This window comes from Syngnathus floridae, chromosome 6 (genome assembly GCF_059516105.1).
Source record: "Syngnathus floridae isolate MCC-2025c chromosome 6, RoL_Sflo_1.0, whole genome shotgun sequence".
NCBI classification, from domain to species: domain Eukaryota; kingdom Metazoa; phylum Chordata; class Actinopteri; order Syngnathiformes; family Syngnathidae; genus Syngnathus; species Syngnathus floridae.
In genome coordinates this window covers 10,778,256-10,798,479 of record NC_142418.1, presented here as the reverse complement: position 1 = coordinate 10,798,479, position 20,224 = coordinate 10,778,256, and the positions used below count along the sequence as shown (strand labels likewise).

Here is a 20,224-nt window from a genome sequence, read left to right as displayed (position 1 = left end):
TTTACTTTATAAAAATAAAAATAAATGTTAACCAATTCAAGGTCATGGATGCTGAAACAAAGCCCCTGAGATGAGTAAACAAATTCAAATGACACATGTACGTACTTAACACAATGAGTATGGTAGATACTGATATTGTCACTGCCCTTTGTGTCACAGTGAAACGAAATCATCCGTGACTTTAACAAATAAAGTTGTTGACCTTTCTCCCGTTCCTTTTAATATGAACAGTGGCGGACAGGGAGGAGGCAGCAAATTCAATACTCAGACATCTCGATTACCAACACTGCTGCATTTGTGATAAGAATCACTTCAGAAGGATGGATTTGTTAACAAGCACACATTTGCTTGCGTGGAAAAGCATAAATATATGCTTTGGAACACCCCCCCACAAAAAAGAACATCAAATAACATGTTGCCTAAGTATGTTCATTTCGCTGTGAAATATTCTTTTGAAAAAAATCTACCTCTGTGTGTCAATTTACAGTATTTTCAGACATTTGTGCCGATAATTTACTCCCTTTGACGAGAGAGGTGATGTTAATACGAAGCAAACGTTAACATTTTGTTACTTTCTGGTTGTTAGAGAGAGAGTGAGCATGTCACAGGTACTTACTGCACAGACTTTGAGGACTGGGACCTGAACTTGTTGAACTCGCCTGGAGCGGTCCACTCTGTTCCCAACTGCAAGAGACAAGCCAAGGCATAAGAATCTGAGCTGGTCGTCAACAACAAAGAAGGGAATATGACAAATGGAGGAAATATGGACTACATCTCAGTGGTGAGCAGGGAATACAGTAACAGTGTGGTAACCATCAATGATGCAGCTTTAGCATTGTGCTCTTTCAGCATCTCACGGGTTAAGGGACACCGTGGGAGAGTGATAGAAAATTTTAATGTGCATATGCACTAAAAAGACATGGCACCTGTCCTTGAAGGCGAGAATCAGTCATGTGACGATAAGTCACACAATAATCTGATATTTGCAGTGGTCAGTGGAGGTGGAAGGTGAATTAATAGTTAAAAAAGCAAAAGTCTGAACTCCACTATGGAGCAAAATAATTAAAAAGGAAGGCAGGACAGTAGGCTATGCCTCCTGGGAAATCTTTTGGGAGTAAAGCCATTCTTGATGCTTGATAAATGTTGTGTCCCCTTGGCATATATTTTTTTTTTTGCATTCGACAAAAAAAATACTTTTGCTTATATTATGAAAAATGGACTTTGCTAAGTTGTGAAGCCACTTTGAAAAAAATGGACGTACTACTATCCTGTCAAAGCAGAAAGGTGAACAGAGCTGCATTTGAGGGATTTGTGGTTGTTGTTTGTTTCCCCACATAAAGATGGTGGTGGAGTATTTGTGTTTAGTGTTGTGTGCATCTGCCACACACAAATATTTTGGTGTAGAGTGCTGCTTTTATGAGTTAAAAAAATCATTTTTGACTATTGAAATTTGATCCTTTCACGCTCTGTTTCCGCAAAACGGCATTAGTTGCAATGCCAGCGCTTGTTCCCCAGTTGTCATAGTAACAAAAGCTGGAGTCACCATTGGCCAGTTGTAGGTAGGGCCGAGCATACCGGTATAGTCGCTTGCATGGGACAGGGAACTTAAAACAGCCCGCTTTCCGCAAAAAAAGTGTGTAAACTTGCAAAGTATAATTTCATTCTCCATCCTCGAGGCATTTTTATGAAAACCATGTCACAGACATGTTATTTAAATACCTATAACTAAAGCTGATTTGAGTAGTTGCTACAAAATTTCAACCCTCTAAGGCTACTTTTAAGTTTTCATAAGGTTTTGATCAGCTCACATGTAGAAGTGACAACCGAAGAAAGTAGAGCATCAGAATTTCTTCTCAGGTTTTTGGCTTTGCAGGAATAATCCCTAAAAAAAGAACATGCTGATGGTTTCAAAAAAAGAAACACGGCACACCATACGCGCACGTTCAATAACTTTAACAAATCAAAACTGAATAAATCCAGAGCCTCAGCAGAAGTTACGTGAGGAGAAAGCTTAAGCTTTCACTCATCAAACAGTCCATGGGAATAAAAAAAATATACAACACAGTATCTTATTTTTAAGTGCACATCAATGAAAAATATCAGCGTGTCGGAGGTAGACGCTGAAAGGGATTATTCAAATTTGATTGCACTTCTGATTCCTATTATTTGATAAGTGCAATGGTAACATAAAAATCATGATCATGTTTTAACATTAAGCAATAACGCTGAACATAAATCTGGTATCAAAGTCAAGGAACAACAACAACAACGTTAATTAGAGATAACAACAACGAAGTAGGTTTCTTGTGTTTACGACCAACTTTTTTCTGTCTCATTTGATTGTTATGCAGTTGATGTCATGTACATTTTATGTTCCTTGGCTGAAGATTTATGGGCTGGAAGTAATCAAGGTGGTACTCAAAGACGCACAGCTCATTAGTTGAGAAAAAGATTCAAAGGTTTGTGCATATTTACATACAAGAATGCATGATCTTTCTCTCAGTATAATGAGTCACTACTTACAGAGAGCAGCCTGCTTACACAAGACTTGGCAGGAGCTGAATTAAAAGGTAAGCAGCCAGGAATGAGAGCAACAGACACACACATTCACATAATTCATAGAGCTGAACACCCATACAAGTATTTTTTGAGATTTGACCAATATTTTCACGTATAATATGCCTCTTAACCCATACAAACTGTAATCCTTACTTTGCATAATTTGCATAGTCATCACACTTGTTGCTTGTATATTTTTTTTAATATTAACAGTAATTACAGCTGTGAATAAAAAGCACCATGCATGTGCTGTATTGTCGAGTTGAGTTTTTTATTTTCCTAAAAGATGATGCAATCTACAGTGAATATGTATGATCATTACAAATATATTATCTTCAATAATAATCTGGATTTTATTGAACAAGCCACCCATCATGACAACTCCAGCTTAATATTTCTTGAAATCCAAACATTATCATCATCAGGGCATTAATAAGATTTTTTTAACAAGAGTTTGGAAGTGTAATGCTATCCAGGCTCCTTTTTAAGGATGCAGCACAGGCGCGCAATAAGGTTGAGGTCAACGATGGCCACGCGTTGATTGAATGTTACACTGCCAAAGGTTGTTCTTATACAATGACAGGAAATCATCACTTAGGAAAGCCCGGTGACATAATTAACAGTCACTGTGCCATCTCACTTTCCATTATTCCAGCCTATAACATCTATTCAACACCTCCTTGCTGAAATAGCAGCTTTGTTGTGACCAGGGTTGGGAATAATGACATTTGAGCATAACGGTGTTCTTTTTTCTAATTACGGAATAATATCATGAAGTACTTTACACACCCTTACAAGACCGTTGCCGAAGCCATTTACAAACGTGGATGCTAATGGCATTATCAAATAGACCAAACAGATATAGCTGGATCGATACTTTATTGATACCCGGGGGGAAATTCAGTTGCCAGCAGTTAAATACATAAATAAATATTACGTGCATCTAAAATAAACAGGCATGAATGACATTATGCGCTTGCCCAATTTAGTGCCAGCTAATACTAACTTTAGTGTGCATCCATTTGGTAGCAAATGAACGCTACATATTAATAGCAATGCAACTCATTTCTCATGGACGAGCACAGGAAACGGCACAATAACAAATCCCTTCAAACAAGGACCCCTTCAATGGGTCGTAAATCACTTAACAGCGCATCTTAACCTTCGACCACAATTTGAAGAATAAAATAAATCTCAATGCAATTGAGCTTAACTCAAGGATGGTCTTTTGGAGAGAAAAAGGCATAAATCTTGTTTCGTGGGAGCTTTCCTATTCAAAATAGCTTGAGACCTTTCTGCATGATAAATGTAGAGTATTGACAAAAATGCTGACCTGAGGTGGTGGATCTGCTATTGCTGTCAATTGTCCTATTGATTTCACCACTCTTTCACCTTCATGTTGAACATGCCCTCCAAACCACCACAGTACAAACTATAGTCCTCAAATGTATGCATGCATGCACACAAACTACAAAAATGTCTATTTCCCTTTTCAGTTCATAATAGATATGGATCCTTTTTCATTTAATGAACAAAAATAGAATCGTGTATAACCAGTTGACAAGAACATTTTCATTAAAGCAGTCATTTTTAGAGTGTGTAGGAACAAAAGACACAAAGCCTGCTGAAAGTCTGAGGCCCTTTCTTCTCTACTGCGCACAAAAATGCAATTACTCTTGTTGGACAAAAAACATTATCTGCGGAATGACATACTCTGCAGTCTGGTACAAATGTAGCACATACTTAGACTGACTGGCCTCTCTGAGAAGATATTCAGGACTGGTATGGATATTTTCTTATGAGAACTAAAAGATGGTTATATCTTTGTTGGACAATGAATGTCCTTTTAGTGCCATTAAACATTCTGCCATATATCATTTCAGGAGACAAAGGTATGGTTTGAAGTGTGAGTTTGTTGTCTCTCCGTGCTAATCTGTGAAAAGTACTTGCACCAGTCACATTACACCTTCCACATTCTAACCAGAACCAATAAGGGATGTAGCATACAACTGAGAGAAACAGTAATGTCCATTCTAAATACAATTTATCACAGAGACTAGGGTCACGGGTGCGCTGGACCCTAAAATGGCAGTCTTTTGGCGAGAGGTGGGGTACACCCTCAACTGGTCGACAGCCAACTCCAGGCACATGTTGACGACAAAAAAACAACATTCATGCAGTGTCGGGTCTTTAATTAACCAAGCATGTATGTTTTGGAAACGTAGGAGGAATCCAGAATAGCTGGAGAGAACCAAGTCAGGCACATGGAAAACATGCAAATTCCACCAATGGATTTGAAACCACAAACTGTGAACTGTGAGGCTTATGTGCTAGCCAGTCAGTCACCCTGCAGCCCAAAGAGATATGATTTTCACAATCCATCCATCCATTATCTGAACCACTTGTCCCCACGGGGGTCGCGGGCGTGCTGGAGCCTTTCTCATCCGTCATCGGGCAGTAGGCGGGGGACACCCTGAACAAGTTGCCAGCCATGTGATAGTGTTGAACTATTGTTATTGTTACTATATTATCTTTTTAAATTGATAACTTGTTAATTATCTTTAGGTAAAAGATGGAGATTTATGTGTACAGTATGTATAATTTGAATGGAATATTTATTTGAAGTCAAATTATTCATTGAGGGTAGATTGCCATTTGACAGATTGCCATTTAAGGTCAAGGGTATAACAATTTAAAGTAATGTTTGAAGGTGCAGTAAAAGGGATACATTTTCCTTTATATAAATGACAGAAAAGAATTTGAGATTGCACACTTGGAGAAAATGCCTCAAATCAATCAAAGCATAACAAGAAAACTTCTTGCAAGGCCTCTACCTGCTCTTCTATATGAGAAAGGAAGATATGTGACAAAATGAGGACAGGAGTTAGATACCTGTGTGAAAGGCGACGTCTCGAGAGACAATGGGTGCGACAGCCTCAATCAAAATGAATGATTCGTAGCTGCAGCTCCCCTAACATTAGCTCCCTCATATTTCTCCACAGTTAAATGTCACATCAATATTCACAACTGGCTAATTAATCTCATCTTCTGAGGAACCTGGTGACATGTCACATCTTGTTGGAATGCAGATGATTCCATAGCTGGACCTTTGCTCTCTTGCTCATCACTCCTATTGTGACAGCATTTACAACATGTGACGATGAGAATGTATTTGGTCAAGGTAGGCAAACATTCAGAGGTTGCTGGATGCAAATTGTGGGACGAAAAACAATTCGTCAGGAGGGAACTTGCCTTGGAGGTTAGTCATTTGACATGAGGTGACTATTAGATGAGTTAGGACGAACAAGGTTAAAATGGCCTGTTTCCTCCCTGTTTATTGTGTATGCTCGAGCACTGACAAAAGAACAGATGATATTCCATATGCATGGCCCATGTTCAATCAAACTGCAGCTGCTGGAGCTCCATGAATTCAGAAATCTCTAGGAGTGCTGTTTTTTCCTTTGAATCAAATGCATTAGAGGATTCGCTTAAGAGAAAATAACGGATACAAATGATGAATGGACGCTTTAACATGGTCATCGCATTCATCTGCTGATGACACAGCATAGGAAAGTGGAGTTAAGTATTAACATTGTCACAGGACGAGTGGGGATCATACACAGGCAACTACTCAACCAGTTGATCCAAGTCGGCCATCAACAACTCATGTTTTGCTAACTGATTGAAATGTTGATCTGACGACAGTGTGACATTTGATTGCTTACCTGTCCTACATAGACCAGTAGCCTGGAGTTCAGGGGACTTTCATCTGGACTCAGCCAGAACTCGGAATTATCATCAGATGAGACCGAAAACTGGAAATCCGCTGAAAAAGATAAAAAAGTGATACAAGCATGGTGGAGGAATGTTTATCTTGAAAGACACCTTTAGCTAGCAGGAGACCATCAAGATATTGAAGGAATTGTAATATCGTAATTGGATTGCGACAGGGATTTCAGAACAAAAAGTGCTACCCACTTTAAAACTGTGACATTTGTGCGGCTCTTTCGAACTATATAGATCACTATAAAGATCACAATCATGCATCCAACAAACTAGGCCACTTTGTGTATGATATCCGTTGACGCGAATGGGTTCCCTTTTCGGCAATCTGAGGGAAAATGTTCGAAGACATGCTTTGAAAAAATGACTATAGCGTTGTCAAAAAATTAAGTGTACTGATCAGAACTTTGCCAGTTGCATTGAAGAGGTAAATGCTGTAAAAATGGACAGAAGCTTAAATTATGAGTGTGAGAGCTTTCAAATAAATATTCCAGCTAAAAAAAATCAGTATTCCAGAGAGAATATCAGAAAATAAGCCAATCTTTACAATTTGTATGAACCCTGATGAAAAAGCAACATCGTTCATTGAGATACGGCTTTTATAGAGCACTGCAGTGTTTTATTATGTAGCCAGTACATAAAGCACTACCAAACCTAATTTTTAACACTTACATTTCATTTAGCACGAGTCGAAAGAATCTTGTCTTAATATAATGGTTAGTATACAGTAATCCAAAAAAATGACATCACACTCAATGTCAGATTAGTACCTCTCTTTCTATATCAAAGAGCAATGTAGGCTTTTTATATAGTTATGCTACATTATAACATACTACATACAACATATAACAAACATACTTCCATTCACCTTTGTCCTCTCTGCCTCACTGAGGCACTTGGTCTAGAGTCCTAAGGTGGAAAGCTTTGACCACACAAGACCAAAAATGATGTAATTCATAGTTTGATATTTAGCAACTCATCTACAGGGGTTCTGAGGCTTCTCTGTTGCCTTAGTAACAACAGTAGAGCTGGGCTTTCAGGACACTACAGAGAGATTCCATTCAGAGGGCGCTGTAGTGGTGATCCCGAATCATACGACGTTTGAGCGATGCGGGGATGTTCTTTATTATTTTGAAGGACACTTGCTAATAAGATGAAGTGGTTACCATCACGATAAGGGTGAAGAAATCCAAAAATTCTCAGGCCATAATTCTTCCACTTCGGAGCCACGGCCAGTTTCTTCAAAGTCGTTCTTGTCTGCAGGATAAAGCAAAAATTGAAACGAACAGCATGAACAGTTCTGTGCGTGAACTTGAGATTTTTTGGTGCTAAACTCCTTCCATCAGCATAAGCAACCGTAAGAAGTGGTGATGAGTCCTACATAGGATGAAGTGAAGCACTCAGGGCCAAAGACCAAATTCTTATTCTAATGTAATAAATTTGGAGACTGTGTTCACACCAAGTTTCCCATTATTTTAACAAACTCCATGTTCATCAGAACTTTCTTTTTTTTTTGTCATTCAGGCATCCAGTATTTGTTGTTCAATCCAGTTTAAGCATCAACACCAACTTACAAGAGTGTTTAAACGATATGCATGGAGAAAAAAAATGCCTGCCTATCAATAAGTGAAAATGTTGTATTTAACATTGCAGGGTGGGATAAAGTAGTAGCATAGCAAAATTATACCAAGCTTTAGCTGTGTTGCACATCCTACACTGATAAGTGATGGAATCTGCTGCTTGCACCCTGCAGCAAATGCCATGAGTTTTACTCTCCGCAAATGGGAATCCCAAGGCCATAAAATGAAATCCCTTCATTCACAGCTTGAAGTATACTTCTACTTACTTGAGGGTATACTTCTACTTACATGAGGGTAGAGGGGGAAGTGCAGGTTCTTTCTGAGTTGGGCTACAGAGGAGCCACACCAGTCCTCAAAAACATGGAGGTTGGCTTGGCCCTTATACTGCAATAAAACATCACACAGAAAGAACTGTTACTGTTGACGGTAACGAGTGAATGTTCGATAAATTGGTAAAATTAAAGGTACATAAAATCTGCCCCATTGATTCTAACTGGAAAAAAATCTGAGTAATGTGCTATAACAGCCATGGAACATGACAAAAATATGACCTCTGTCTCAGATTCGATTTTTTTACAAGAATTTGGCCTAGCTTATAAGATCTTGATCATTTTCATCCAAAAAGTGTTTCATGGTGTTGTAGTCACACTCTCAACATTCCTTGTTTACCCAAACTCATTCAAGCAGGCCTCTATGGAGCTTTTGACACTGTGAACACAAAAGTACTTTCCTCAAACTAGTTTAACGACAGATTAATTAGAAAGTACATCCCAATATTTTTGCTCATGCTGTGTGTTGATCTAATGGATCTTTGTGTCTCTCCACCACAGACGAAAAATACATAAATAGCCAAGTATATTGCTCATATGATCCAAATGAGAGAATGTTGCATATCTGCAGCGTCATGGGATAGCATGAACTGAGAATATCCAGCAATTAGTCAAAGCCCATCCCCTGACCATACTGTGACATTTGTCTGCAATAAACAGAGAGCACACAGGACACAATGAGGACAAATGACATAATTCCTTTTTACGGTCTTCGATGGATTAGTTTACACACATACACGCACACGCATACACGCACACTCACACACACACCCTACATGTACAGCTAACAAATCACATAAAGATTGTGTTGTACTGGTTGAATAACTTTAAATTTGATTTGAGACAAATGTAATTTACGTTTTGTCGAACATAACTAGTCCTTAATGACAACATTGATATTTTTTCAGTGGCGTATAAAATTGTAAAACACAGGAGAGAATACTTTGCAATAATCTATATTTTCTGACAAACCATAGTATGTTAGGAAACAAGTGTATAAAAATGATTCACTCGCTGTGAAGGGATGATTTCCCAGTCAGAATAATTAGAATCCACTTTCTTGATGCGCTTACTACTGGAACGGCCAGGTAAAATTTGCACAACTATTTTGAGGGACAAATATTTTTGTTCAATTCAGACACAATTGTTCGTAATATTGTGTCGCAAACTTTGAAAATTTGAAAATTAGGAGACCATGAGGGTCGACAGATATGAAAGTGAGGCGTCAGAAAGGTCTCATGTTTGAGTAAGAGTCTATTGCAGTGAGTCGAAGTGAGACAGAGGTTAGCAGGCTTTAACAGACGGAATGCTGCCCTGGGTAAATGAGCCTTGTTAGCAGATTTCTGGAGGGTTTCAAGGCTTAGCCCCCTGCTTACAACTCTTTTTGTTCAACAGGCACCATTAAAAGTCAATGATTACACGCACAGTGTGGAGAGGCCATGGGTTGTAAACTTTGCCAACTTTCTTGGCTAATTGGTGAACAGGACACATGTTCAATTCCAACAATTCGAAAGCTATTAGGGTGTAAACAAAAAAATGATATTTCAATTGGAAAATCAGTTTTGATTTGAAAGACATGAGTGGATCGAATCAGACAGAATCCAAATATTCCACTTTGAAATATCTTGATATATGTACCATAATGTCTTTCAATTGAGACATATATACATTTAAAAGGAATCGAGCATTTAACTTCAACACTTTTACATTGTTTTCACTCAGGCATGGTATCTAAACACTCAATTAACCAATGCAAATTTCAAGTACAGGTACATTGTAAGATATGAGAAAAAGTATGGCTATATTGTATATCAATTTCTTTATTCACAAACAAAGTACATATGCGGAAAATGCACTGAAACTAAAATGTCAAACATCAATATTGCATATCAGTGCTTGTCTTATATGGCAACACATTGTAGCTATGACTGACATTAAGTGAGATAGGAGCAGAGGCTGGCAGTTAATCCCATCTGTTGAATAAATGGCATGAAACCACAAACAAGCACAATGATAAAGCACAGGAACGATCGCACGATAGTGTTTCAAATAAAATAGTGTCCTCCTTCATTTGTCTTGGCGTATCTCCCTGTGAGCTGCTGCGCAAAATCTGCACTCTCTCCTACCCATCTGGCTGCAATAGCACAAATCACACAAATCAGACATTTGCTCTCCTCCGAGCCTGCTGTAGCTTGCTGCATTCACACTGGCAGCAAACACTGACAAATGGTCGTTCAGCGCACCCACTGACGAGGACTCGCGCCAGCTGACACTCTGAATCCCATTTGGATAAAGGAAGCGAGACATGATGTTCCTGGCAAAAAGTACATCGGGATAAAAACAATACCACTCAGTGTAAAGCCCACAGGGCGCGTTGTATCATGTGCTGCAGTTTTACAGAGTTTGTTGAAATTTGAATGATCAAATTGTATGATTCCCTCTGCGACCATGCCGGCCGGGGCTGTTTTGTAAACGCTCAGATTTGACCCTTACCACTGACGCCTGTCTTTCTTTTACAGTGAAAAATCAATGAAGATAATGATAGTCGGACAATGTATGGCAAGAAAGAAGCAGAAACTATGTTGGACTGTTTAACAATGAGACAAGAATCAGATATAGCAGACAGTGATCAAATGATTTACATCGCAACCTCATGAACTTCTGAAATGGGTTTTTTAATAAGCTGCCATCTGCTCAGTGATTACGTCTATTTTGACAAGGATTTTTGACTTGAAGAAGATGACGATGACATTGCTCCATCTATAAATGGACCCACTGCAGTAAGCACAAAAATCCTCCTTTAAATCAGGTGTTTATTTTCTTCCAGTTTTTGGAAAGATGCGAGACAGACAAGGAGAAGAATACAAAAACTATTGTCATTGCAGCCTCTAGTTTTCAGCTTTAGTCACACTTGTATGTTGAGTAGCACCTCGTGTTTTGCAGCTTTATGCAGTGTTATTACATCCATAAAAACATGAGTGGGCATGCTGAACAGCAAAAAGGCTTCTTCCATCTAATCATTGTATGCCAAATGAGACTGCATTGGGATTGTGAACAAGTGCTAATACGTGATCGTCATTATTCAATAGTTACATGGCATTTAGCCTGATGCTTTATTCTTAACTCGTTAATAAATACAAATATAAATATAAAAATGACAAAAAAATGGCTGAACAAGAAAGCCAACATTAGCGACGAGAACTCATTTTGTGGACTTTTTCATCACAATTAAGTCACTCCAAAGTTTTAATTTTATTCAATGCTATGTCCTGCAGACTATTCAAAATCCATTTATTATTAGGCCTTCTTATATTGTCATACAGGATCCCAGTGAAAGTGCAATAAACAGTGTCTTCCATTTAGTGGTGAATTGTGATGTTACAACTTAAAACTATGAGGAAATGAAAAATTTGGGTGATTTTTTTTAAATTTTAGATTTCTTTAGCTAGTTATTTTTTACTCTGTGTGGGCCGACCCACACATGGTCCACGGGCCCACAGTTGCCCCTCCATGCTCTAGAGTCCCCTTCCTCGGTTGGAGTCCTAGGCATGCCTGTGGCTTTAACATTCAACTCCAATGGATGAGTTCACCACTTGTGGACATCAAGTCCCACACCTGAAGACATCAATATGCTTTTTAAAACAGAATTTATGCACGTGTGTCATTACAGTAACGTCAGCATCTGTGCACGAATGCCTTATTTGGTAATAGCTATGCAAGTGTGCATGTGGCTTGTATGTCGGCCTCTGCGTGCCTGTGTGACCTCTGTCAGCCTGTGACAGCTGGCATATGGCCCCACTTTACCTCCACCATCCAGAGTACGCCTCTGACAGCGACAGCTTGGTGGCCCTTCGGACCACTGCTATTTTGGCTGTGCACCAGCAAAACAAGTTGGTGTCAGTAATTAAGACAGATCGTGAGCTGCGAGACCAGAGGAAGATCTGCTGTGCTCCAAAATGTCTGACAGTAAACACGGGAAAGAGAGGAAAATTTACCGGGATTCATCGACTATTTGTTTCAAGCGTTCTGTGGAATGCTGTCCCCAAACTCCGATAGAAATAAAATACTGTTGTGCTATTCGGCCAACTAGTATACAGCATAAACTGTACCTATAAAATGTATAAAAACACATAATTTTTTTAAACACAATATGTTCATAAACTGCATTCATCATACATACTGTAGTGTGGCGTCCTCTCTGATGTGCACTCCGAAGCTGGTAATCGTGTGAGACAGGTAGAGTTGATCAATGATTTCAAGAGGAGGTAGACATTCAAAATGTCTTTCTTCCTTTAATTTACAATACTGTATATGCTTGTGCGCACTGTTGAATGTTCTATTCGAATGTGTTATGTAAAAGTAACAACTAATGGATAGTTTCAAATTATCATAATAGTGATGCTATTTCCCCTTTGTACTGTACCTATGTTAGCATGCAGCTACTAAAAAGGGCGAAGGATAACGGCAGTAATGCTGTGTTGAAGTACTTTGAATTTACATTTATGACTAATACAGATTGAAGCAAGAAAACTTTGCTTCTCATTTGGCGGCTTGTTCACCATCTTCCGAACTAAACACTGCATGGTTAGGGAGAGCAGTATATATTGAAAACAAAAACTGACAGCCAAAAGAAATAAACAAGTGCATGCAGTAAAAAGTAAAATAGAAGCATAAATTCTGCTAGTGTTGCAGTAAAAAAAAAAACATGCATCACTGGAATAAGGTCCAGAATCTCTATCGAATGGCACCTTGACTGTATTTTTCCATGGGTCTGTCACTTTCAAATTGGAAGCTGCAGTGTCAGCATTATGTCCAGTTTTTGTCTTGATGAGGGTGTGTGCTTGAGAGCAGATCTGAATCCCAATCCGGATGCTTTGATTTAAAAAATCTGAAGACTGCATTACATTCACCTTGGGGCTCACTGAAAATTTCAAATTTTGTGAGTTTAAAAGAAGCTCTGAATGAACAGTGGCAAGATGTTTTGGATCAGGAAAATACAAATAAAATCTGCCATAAAAGCCAAGTTCTCCCCGTGCCTGTCATTTTGTCTGTGCTACACAAGAGCGGCTGAGCGGGCCAGTTTGCACCTTTCTCTCAGGTGCTGTTTATAAAGACAGAGCAGCCACCAGCTCAGGTTTGCATTACGTGTGTTGAATTCAGTTCTTTGCATAAACATCTCGTGGAACGTGCAAGATATTGCCATAAGAAACTTTATAGAGCAAAATTACTATGTAGGTCGAGCACTGTACTGAATCCACTGCGAATAAGAGTTATTTGGCAAACTGTATAAGCCTGGCACAAAAAGATTAAGCTTGTTTCCTCAACTGCTTAGAAGACTCGCATTGTCTGTTCACAAACAAAGCAAATATTGGATTATCATGCGCCACAGACATGCCTTTTGTTGACATTCTCCTTCCCTCAGCTGGGACATTGTGAAGCGGGAACCATAATGATGAATGTTTGGACTGAAAAAAAATTAATAGCTCTCAGGACACTTCATGCAATTTTGTTCCATTAAAACATGTTACATTTTGCAATTCCATGCTTGACTGTCAGATGTAACAATTACATTTAAATATAAAATTGGAAAACGGAAGATTGCTCTTCATTGTACAGTAAAGTAGCTGTGACGCTGATGCGGAATTAAAGCATTTCAAATGCAGAATAACTGCATAAATAAAGGCCTCGTGTTTGGCTTGGAAAAACAAACAACCATCAGCATATTTTCTATACCGTTTATGCTCACAACAATATCCCTCTAAATAATGTTCACAAATATCCAGTAATTTAGCATAAAACAAAGAAAACCAGCTCAAACTCTCTCTGTTTACGGTTTGCCAATTAGTTAATACATTCACGCCTTTGAGTCCCCCCTTTTTGCCGTGTCCCATATTTGGTAGATTAAAAAAAGTATCCTAAAATCCTATTTCACCTCACACACAATGTGAGTCTCAAATGTTTCTAGGTCAAATAACTCAAAAGTAGGAAAAGTCATCATATGAATATTTAAAAGTTAAAAATCAGAAATACAGTGATTGTTTTGTCCCACGTTTTCTGCTGTTGTGGTGTTAAGGTACTAAAACAAAAACATACTATAGTAAAGTAGAAACCTATGATATTCATTCTTTAAAAACATGAGCTTGATAAATAATTTGGTCATCAAAGCTGCGCTACGTTATACATAAAACACAACAAACTACTATTAACTAAATTTGTCAGTGATTGAATTTAGCTGTCTGACTGTCAAAACTGACAATAAGAATTGTATGTGATTATATATGAGACGTGTACTTGTATTTATTTGTTTTAACTCATCCCACTTGAGTAAGATTTCTCTAAAATCCTTTTAGTGATTCAGGGGGAAGCATGTATGTTAACGTTTTGCACAAACACACGCTTGATTATTGTTTTGGGAACAAGTTTTAGATTCTTCCTGATCCACATTAATAACTCGCTCTGTTATCTTTGAATTTGTTTTGATGAGATAATAATTTAGCAGGCATGTACTGTATTTCCTAAGAAAGGAACTGAGATGAAAATGATTAACTGTATTTGTAACACAAAGGACAAAAAAGTAGCACAGTTTCAGATAAAACACATTTGACAAAAATGCGCCCTGGTATCAAAATGACATGCTTTCTGGTCAAGTACGGTTACGAAAACTTAAATGTGTGTACAGTATGACTCACCAAGCTTAGGTGATGAGTCATACAAATAGAGAAAGCAACAGGACCAGAAAGTAGCCACTCAGAACAAGCATGTGGGGCTAAGTGAGAAGACAAAAGATGGGAAAAGTAATTACCTCTGGTTTCCATGGTAATTTCTTATGGTGCTCGGTAAGAAACTTGCGGATCTGGGCGTGGCCTCTGCTGTTGGAAACTCCTGTAATCGGCTCGTCATCCTTGAAGAGAAAGAAATTCAACACACTTATTCCCCTCAAATGACAAAATAGCTCACCCTAAAAAGACACATGCAAGGAAAACTTGATTCCAAATCAGCGGTTTAATCCTACCGTCGACTCACACATCCATCTCAGCACAGAGGCACAAAATCCATCCATCATCATGAATACTCTCAATAACAGAGATGAAGTACCATCATTAGCTCAAACCACAGGCCTGTCTCATTGATGGGATTGCTAGAAGCTTAAACTGTCCATTATGCTCAGCTGAGGACAACACACACACACACACACACACACACTCATGCTGAGGGTTATTCCCCTTGTTAAAACCTCCACTCCATCCTTGAGATATTTTTACACCCACCGCACCATTGGAAACAGGCAAAAACTACACTCGTCTGACTTAATCTCCAATCCACTACTTTTGGGTGGTCTGGTGTAGAAATGAGACAGGCTTGAGGTTTACTCTCAAGGCCCGTCAATCCTAAAACTGTGGCGACATCAGTGCCTCGTGTATGCAATTTGTTTCAATCATTTCCTTCAGCTCAGAGATTACTGTATGTGTCAAAGAATGAAAGATGCATGCGGTCAAGAAAGGGTTAGTGTGAAGTTGTGAGGACCTATTAGCTCGCCCGTATTGTCAGGGATTGTACTCATTTTTAAGGAGACTTCAGGTAAAACCAGACGGGTTGGCATCTTTACCATCCATGTCTCAAAAGCGACACTTTTCTTCAAGGCCATAAACATGATAGATTCCCTCTTGCACAATTTGCCACGAAAGTTGTTGCAGTCCTTCCCTCAGCATCACTGTAGAGGTTTTTCTGTTGTGGGAGCATTATAATGAGACCTCAGCATGCACACTTGCTGCACAGAATGCTAAGTGTCACAATTCTGAAGAACAACCAAACACATCTTGAGGGTCTGTTGGTGTTTATGATGGCAACTTGCCATTCACATTTCTTGTGTACTGCATGTAAGCTGTCTATATGAAGGCTTGCACCATTTTTTATTTTATTTTATGTCGTTATAAATATGACATACAGAACATTATGATTTTTAACCGTGCAACCCTTAACTTGGTCTTAGTTAAGCCTTGTTCTTACATTGGTTATTGTACATTAACATTTACTGTAACTTGTGAATAGTAGAGAACTAGTTTGTGAACTTGACACAATCCATCATTTTTGTGTAGGTTTAGGAATGCATGACTACTTTAAAATGAAAACAAATGTGGACCACAGTACTGTTGTTGCATTTGTCCGGAGAAGATTTCTCTAGTTTGTTAAATTCTGAACTCACATAAAGAATAGTGTGTGCCCGTGCAGTATTTTGTTTTCTTAACATCACTACGTCAGCCTTTACAGTTTTGTTAGACTCGTTCTGACAATAAAAGAAATGTTTTTTTCTCTAAAGTACCCATGAGCAATTCCATAATGATCAACCACCCTGCTAACAAGGACTTCCTCCCAAAAGTCTGCAATGTCTCCACAAATGTGCCACGCGTCAAGGGTACCAAAAGCCCTTTAATATGCTATGAGGCATATTAAAGTTAACACGGTCATGTGAAAGGCAGGACAAACCAGAGGGGAGCAAAAAGTCCCAGCAATGAGGAGATAAAAGTTTGCAGTTCCAATGGTAGGTCCAGAGGAGCAGCACTGTTCAATAAGTGGTGAAGCATCCTCCATTGAGCAGATATTTTAAAAATGCGTACCTGCCCTGTGACAAGTTTCAGGGGTTTTCAGCACCCTGCAACTGAGGGTATTTGTAGAGAAGGTGCCAGTTTTTGAAAAATATTTTTGGGAGCAGCAGAAGTGGTTCGACAGCTGTCAGATGGTGAGTCTTTGATTTCTTTTTTAACTTCCAAAGGAGCAAAATGAAGGGTGGCAGAGAAGGTAATGATGAAGCAATGTGACAACAGGCTTCCCTCATGCCAGCTACCAAAGTAACTAAAGGAGCCTGATGCGTGTCGTTAACGCTCACTTTCTGACCTTTATTGCCAAGTGTGAAGGCGATTTTTTTCACTGAGTATGAAACTTAAAATGATAAAGAAATATTAAAATAACTGCACAAAATCAATAATAATAATAATAATATGTTGTTGACGATAATGATGATAATGATGGTGATGATAGAAAAACAAGGAAAAGAATGGGAAGAAGACACTGTATTTTCCGGACTATAAGGCACACCTAAAAACCTATAATTTTCTCAAAAGTGCACCTTATAGTCCAGTGCGCCTTATATATGGACCAAATTCCTAAATTTAAACTGGCCCGAAGCATTGTGTCATGAAATCAATCATAAGTGGCCTGCTGAAGACTATGAACCATGAATCAAAAAGACTATGGATCATTATTTAATGATTATAAAGTAATTTGTTGCGTCTGAAGTTGAAATAAAAAAAGATAAAATGGAGAATGATTTGATTTGGATTAAAAATCTGACATGATGCATTAACGGTGCGCCGTATAGTCCGGTGCGCCTTATATAAGGACAAAGTTTTAAAATGGGCCATTCATTGAAGGTGCGCCTTATGGTCCGGAAAATACGGTAATAGAAACTGCTCAAAGTGTTGATCATGTCGTATAGTCATCCACAATCAGATAATGTCTGAATTTAATCAGAAACAAATTTACTTTGATAAAAAAGACATTTTGAAAGTATACGATTTTCTTCTCGTTTAATTCTTTTCAGTTAAGGACCGTGTGAAATTCCAACCAGCAAAGTGCTATTAAGAGAGAAGTGGAACAATTAAATGTGGAATTGACTGTTTATGATGGCATCTGGAAGCTACAGAGGCAAAAAGTAGGCTACTTGACTGCAACCAGCAGAGACCCTGTGGGCAGTCCCAATGGCATCTTGAAGAAGAACAGCATGACATCAGCCAAAGCCTACATTTCCATTCAGACTCCGTCACGGCCCCTCCCCAAGCCCAAAATTATCCTTATATCGCAACTCTGACATGAAAAAGAAGTTCTGGGCATTCTACGAATGAATGTCCCATACTTTAATTACAACTTTGAATTGAGGTGAACAGAGTAACCTGCCTGGTGAAGTTATTTGTCAGATCATAGATAGAGAAGTCCACTCTACAGAATCACAATGTCAGTTCCCGTTTCAACTATTGAATGGATGAACAAGCCAACTCAATTCTTCTGGTTTTTTCCACATTTGTTAACAGTTCAGCATTGGCAAAGAGCTGATTTTATGGAGTCATTATAGAACTACTAACACGGCTTATCTAATAGTGCCCCAAGACTTATCAAATACGGTACATTGAAATTTTAATATACAAAATACACACAGACATAAGCAGTGCCTATTTTAGAATGATTAAGAAACTCATCTCAAATGTGATGACTTCTTGCAAAAGTTGCCGTGACACTGGTAAACTAGGATGCATGTGCGAAGTGTCAATTGAGCTGACAGCTAATCCGCTTTCATTATCAGGCCTAACCAACTATGATGGCTGTATAGCAGATAATATATAATTATCCTGGAAAAGTAATGATCTTTTTACAAAAATGCTTGCTTAGCTCAATCGACCGCTTTGCTTATCGATGCAACTAAAAAGCTTCAGTTTAAGTTGTTGACCTACAGTTGCACCACATTCTTCCCTCTAACGGACTCGATGTTGTTAAGCTGTTGTCATCACTTATCACAAACTACAGGACTTTAAGAATCTGTCAGTTTCTAAATTTGAAGCAGACCTACTTTTTTTTCTGGCACTGAGCCCAAAACTGTATCATCATGTTTCTGCAGTAATTAAGACTGATAATAAGGAGCATGTCTCATGTACTATTAAAAACAGCAAAACAGAGGAGAACAAATCACGCTAGTGAAAGCAACTGTTTATTAAATCTTTTATAATATCCATCAAATTACTTTCACTTAGACGGATACAAGATTTAAAATATAATGAATTAGGACCATTCAAGTTTATGAGATTTAATAATAGCAGTCGTTAATCTGGGTTAGTTGCATGTATTGTCATGCCTGCATCCAAATGAGTGCATGATCGTTATGCAGGTTGACTCGTGAATCCATCGTACCGCTGCATTGGGAATTACCGGTTCCCTTCTTCCATGTTCACACAATACACGCGTGTCCTCGCAATTAGAAAGAACCAATGTGTCCTCAAATATCAATGAGTCTAAAGAATCTCCCTTACTAAACACAAACAAGCACAGTTCTGCAGGGAGGATGGAGTCCGTGAGCAAGACAGAGGGAAAGGGATGAAGTGGAGCACAGATCTGGGGCACCTCAGTAAAATGGCTTCATCACCCACCCTCCAGGATCACCCATGCACATGAGTTCAACACGTCTTAGTACACACAAGCACGCACGCACACACACACAAAAACAGCAACAAACAAAACATGATCAAAGTGGAATGCAGCTTCTACGGTTGAACAGCATTAACTCAGTACAAACTTTATAGGTGTCTTATGTAGTATTATTTTAACATTCATGGTCATTAGATAGGTGCAATCATTAATTCTGAAATATTCAAATAAAATGACTCAAGTTTGATGATGAAGGGTAATGGCTCTAATGCACCACGTTTCTAACAATTTTAAATATCATAGAAATGTCCAATTAACTGTTGAAGTAATAATGATGAAATTTTCTTTACTATCTTTGTTTGCAACCACTGGAGTCATATTGCTGAAGAGTTACATCTACGTAAATGTATACCCAGTGTTTATTCTTCATCTCTCATCACTTAACACCCCTTGTTTAGCTAGCTGCAGTCTTCTTTTGGAATAAATGTTGCACAACAGCCTAATGAACAAACAAAGCACGCGCAGAGTTAAATCTGTATCGCTCGCTAAAATGAAGTATGTGGTCCTGTGTGGTGTCATGCACAGCAGTAGTTGGACAGAGGCATGTATTACACACTGACCTGGTGGAATTCAGTTATGCGGCCTCATTGGTTTTCAACTTTAGAGGTTTTACTGCAAAAAGATGGGTTAACTTTCTGCTTTAAGATTTGATGGGCACATGATTTGAACTGCCAGTGGAATATCACAGTTGAAACGGGGAAGCTTCTATTGCATCAAAAAAGT

General features: G+C 38.6%; 1 protein-coding gene across 1 annotated transcript in view; it reads right to left on the bottom strand.

Annotated features, from left to right (window-relative positions):
• Positions 1 to 20,224, bottom strand: part of b4galnt4a (beta-1,4-N-acetyl-galactosaminyltransferase 4a) — a 94,698-nt gene that overhangs the window by 22,710 nt on the left and 51,764 nt on the right. Inside the window, exons 3-7 of the mRNA XM_088377632.1 lie at positions 15,054 to 15,152; positions 8,211 to 8,306; positions 7,509 to 7,599; positions 6,285 to 6,385; positions 617 to 684 (exon numbers count right to left, since the gene is read on the bottom strand). Coding sequence (XP_088233758.1) covers positions 617 to 684; positions 6,285 to 6,385; positions 7,509 to 7,599; positions 8,211 to 8,306; positions 15,054 to 15,152 — 455 coding nt within the window. The remainder of the gene's footprint in view (positions 1 to 616; positions 685 to 6,284; positions 6,386 to 7,508; positions 7,600 to 8,210; positions 8,307 to 15,053; positions 15,153 to 20,224) is intronic.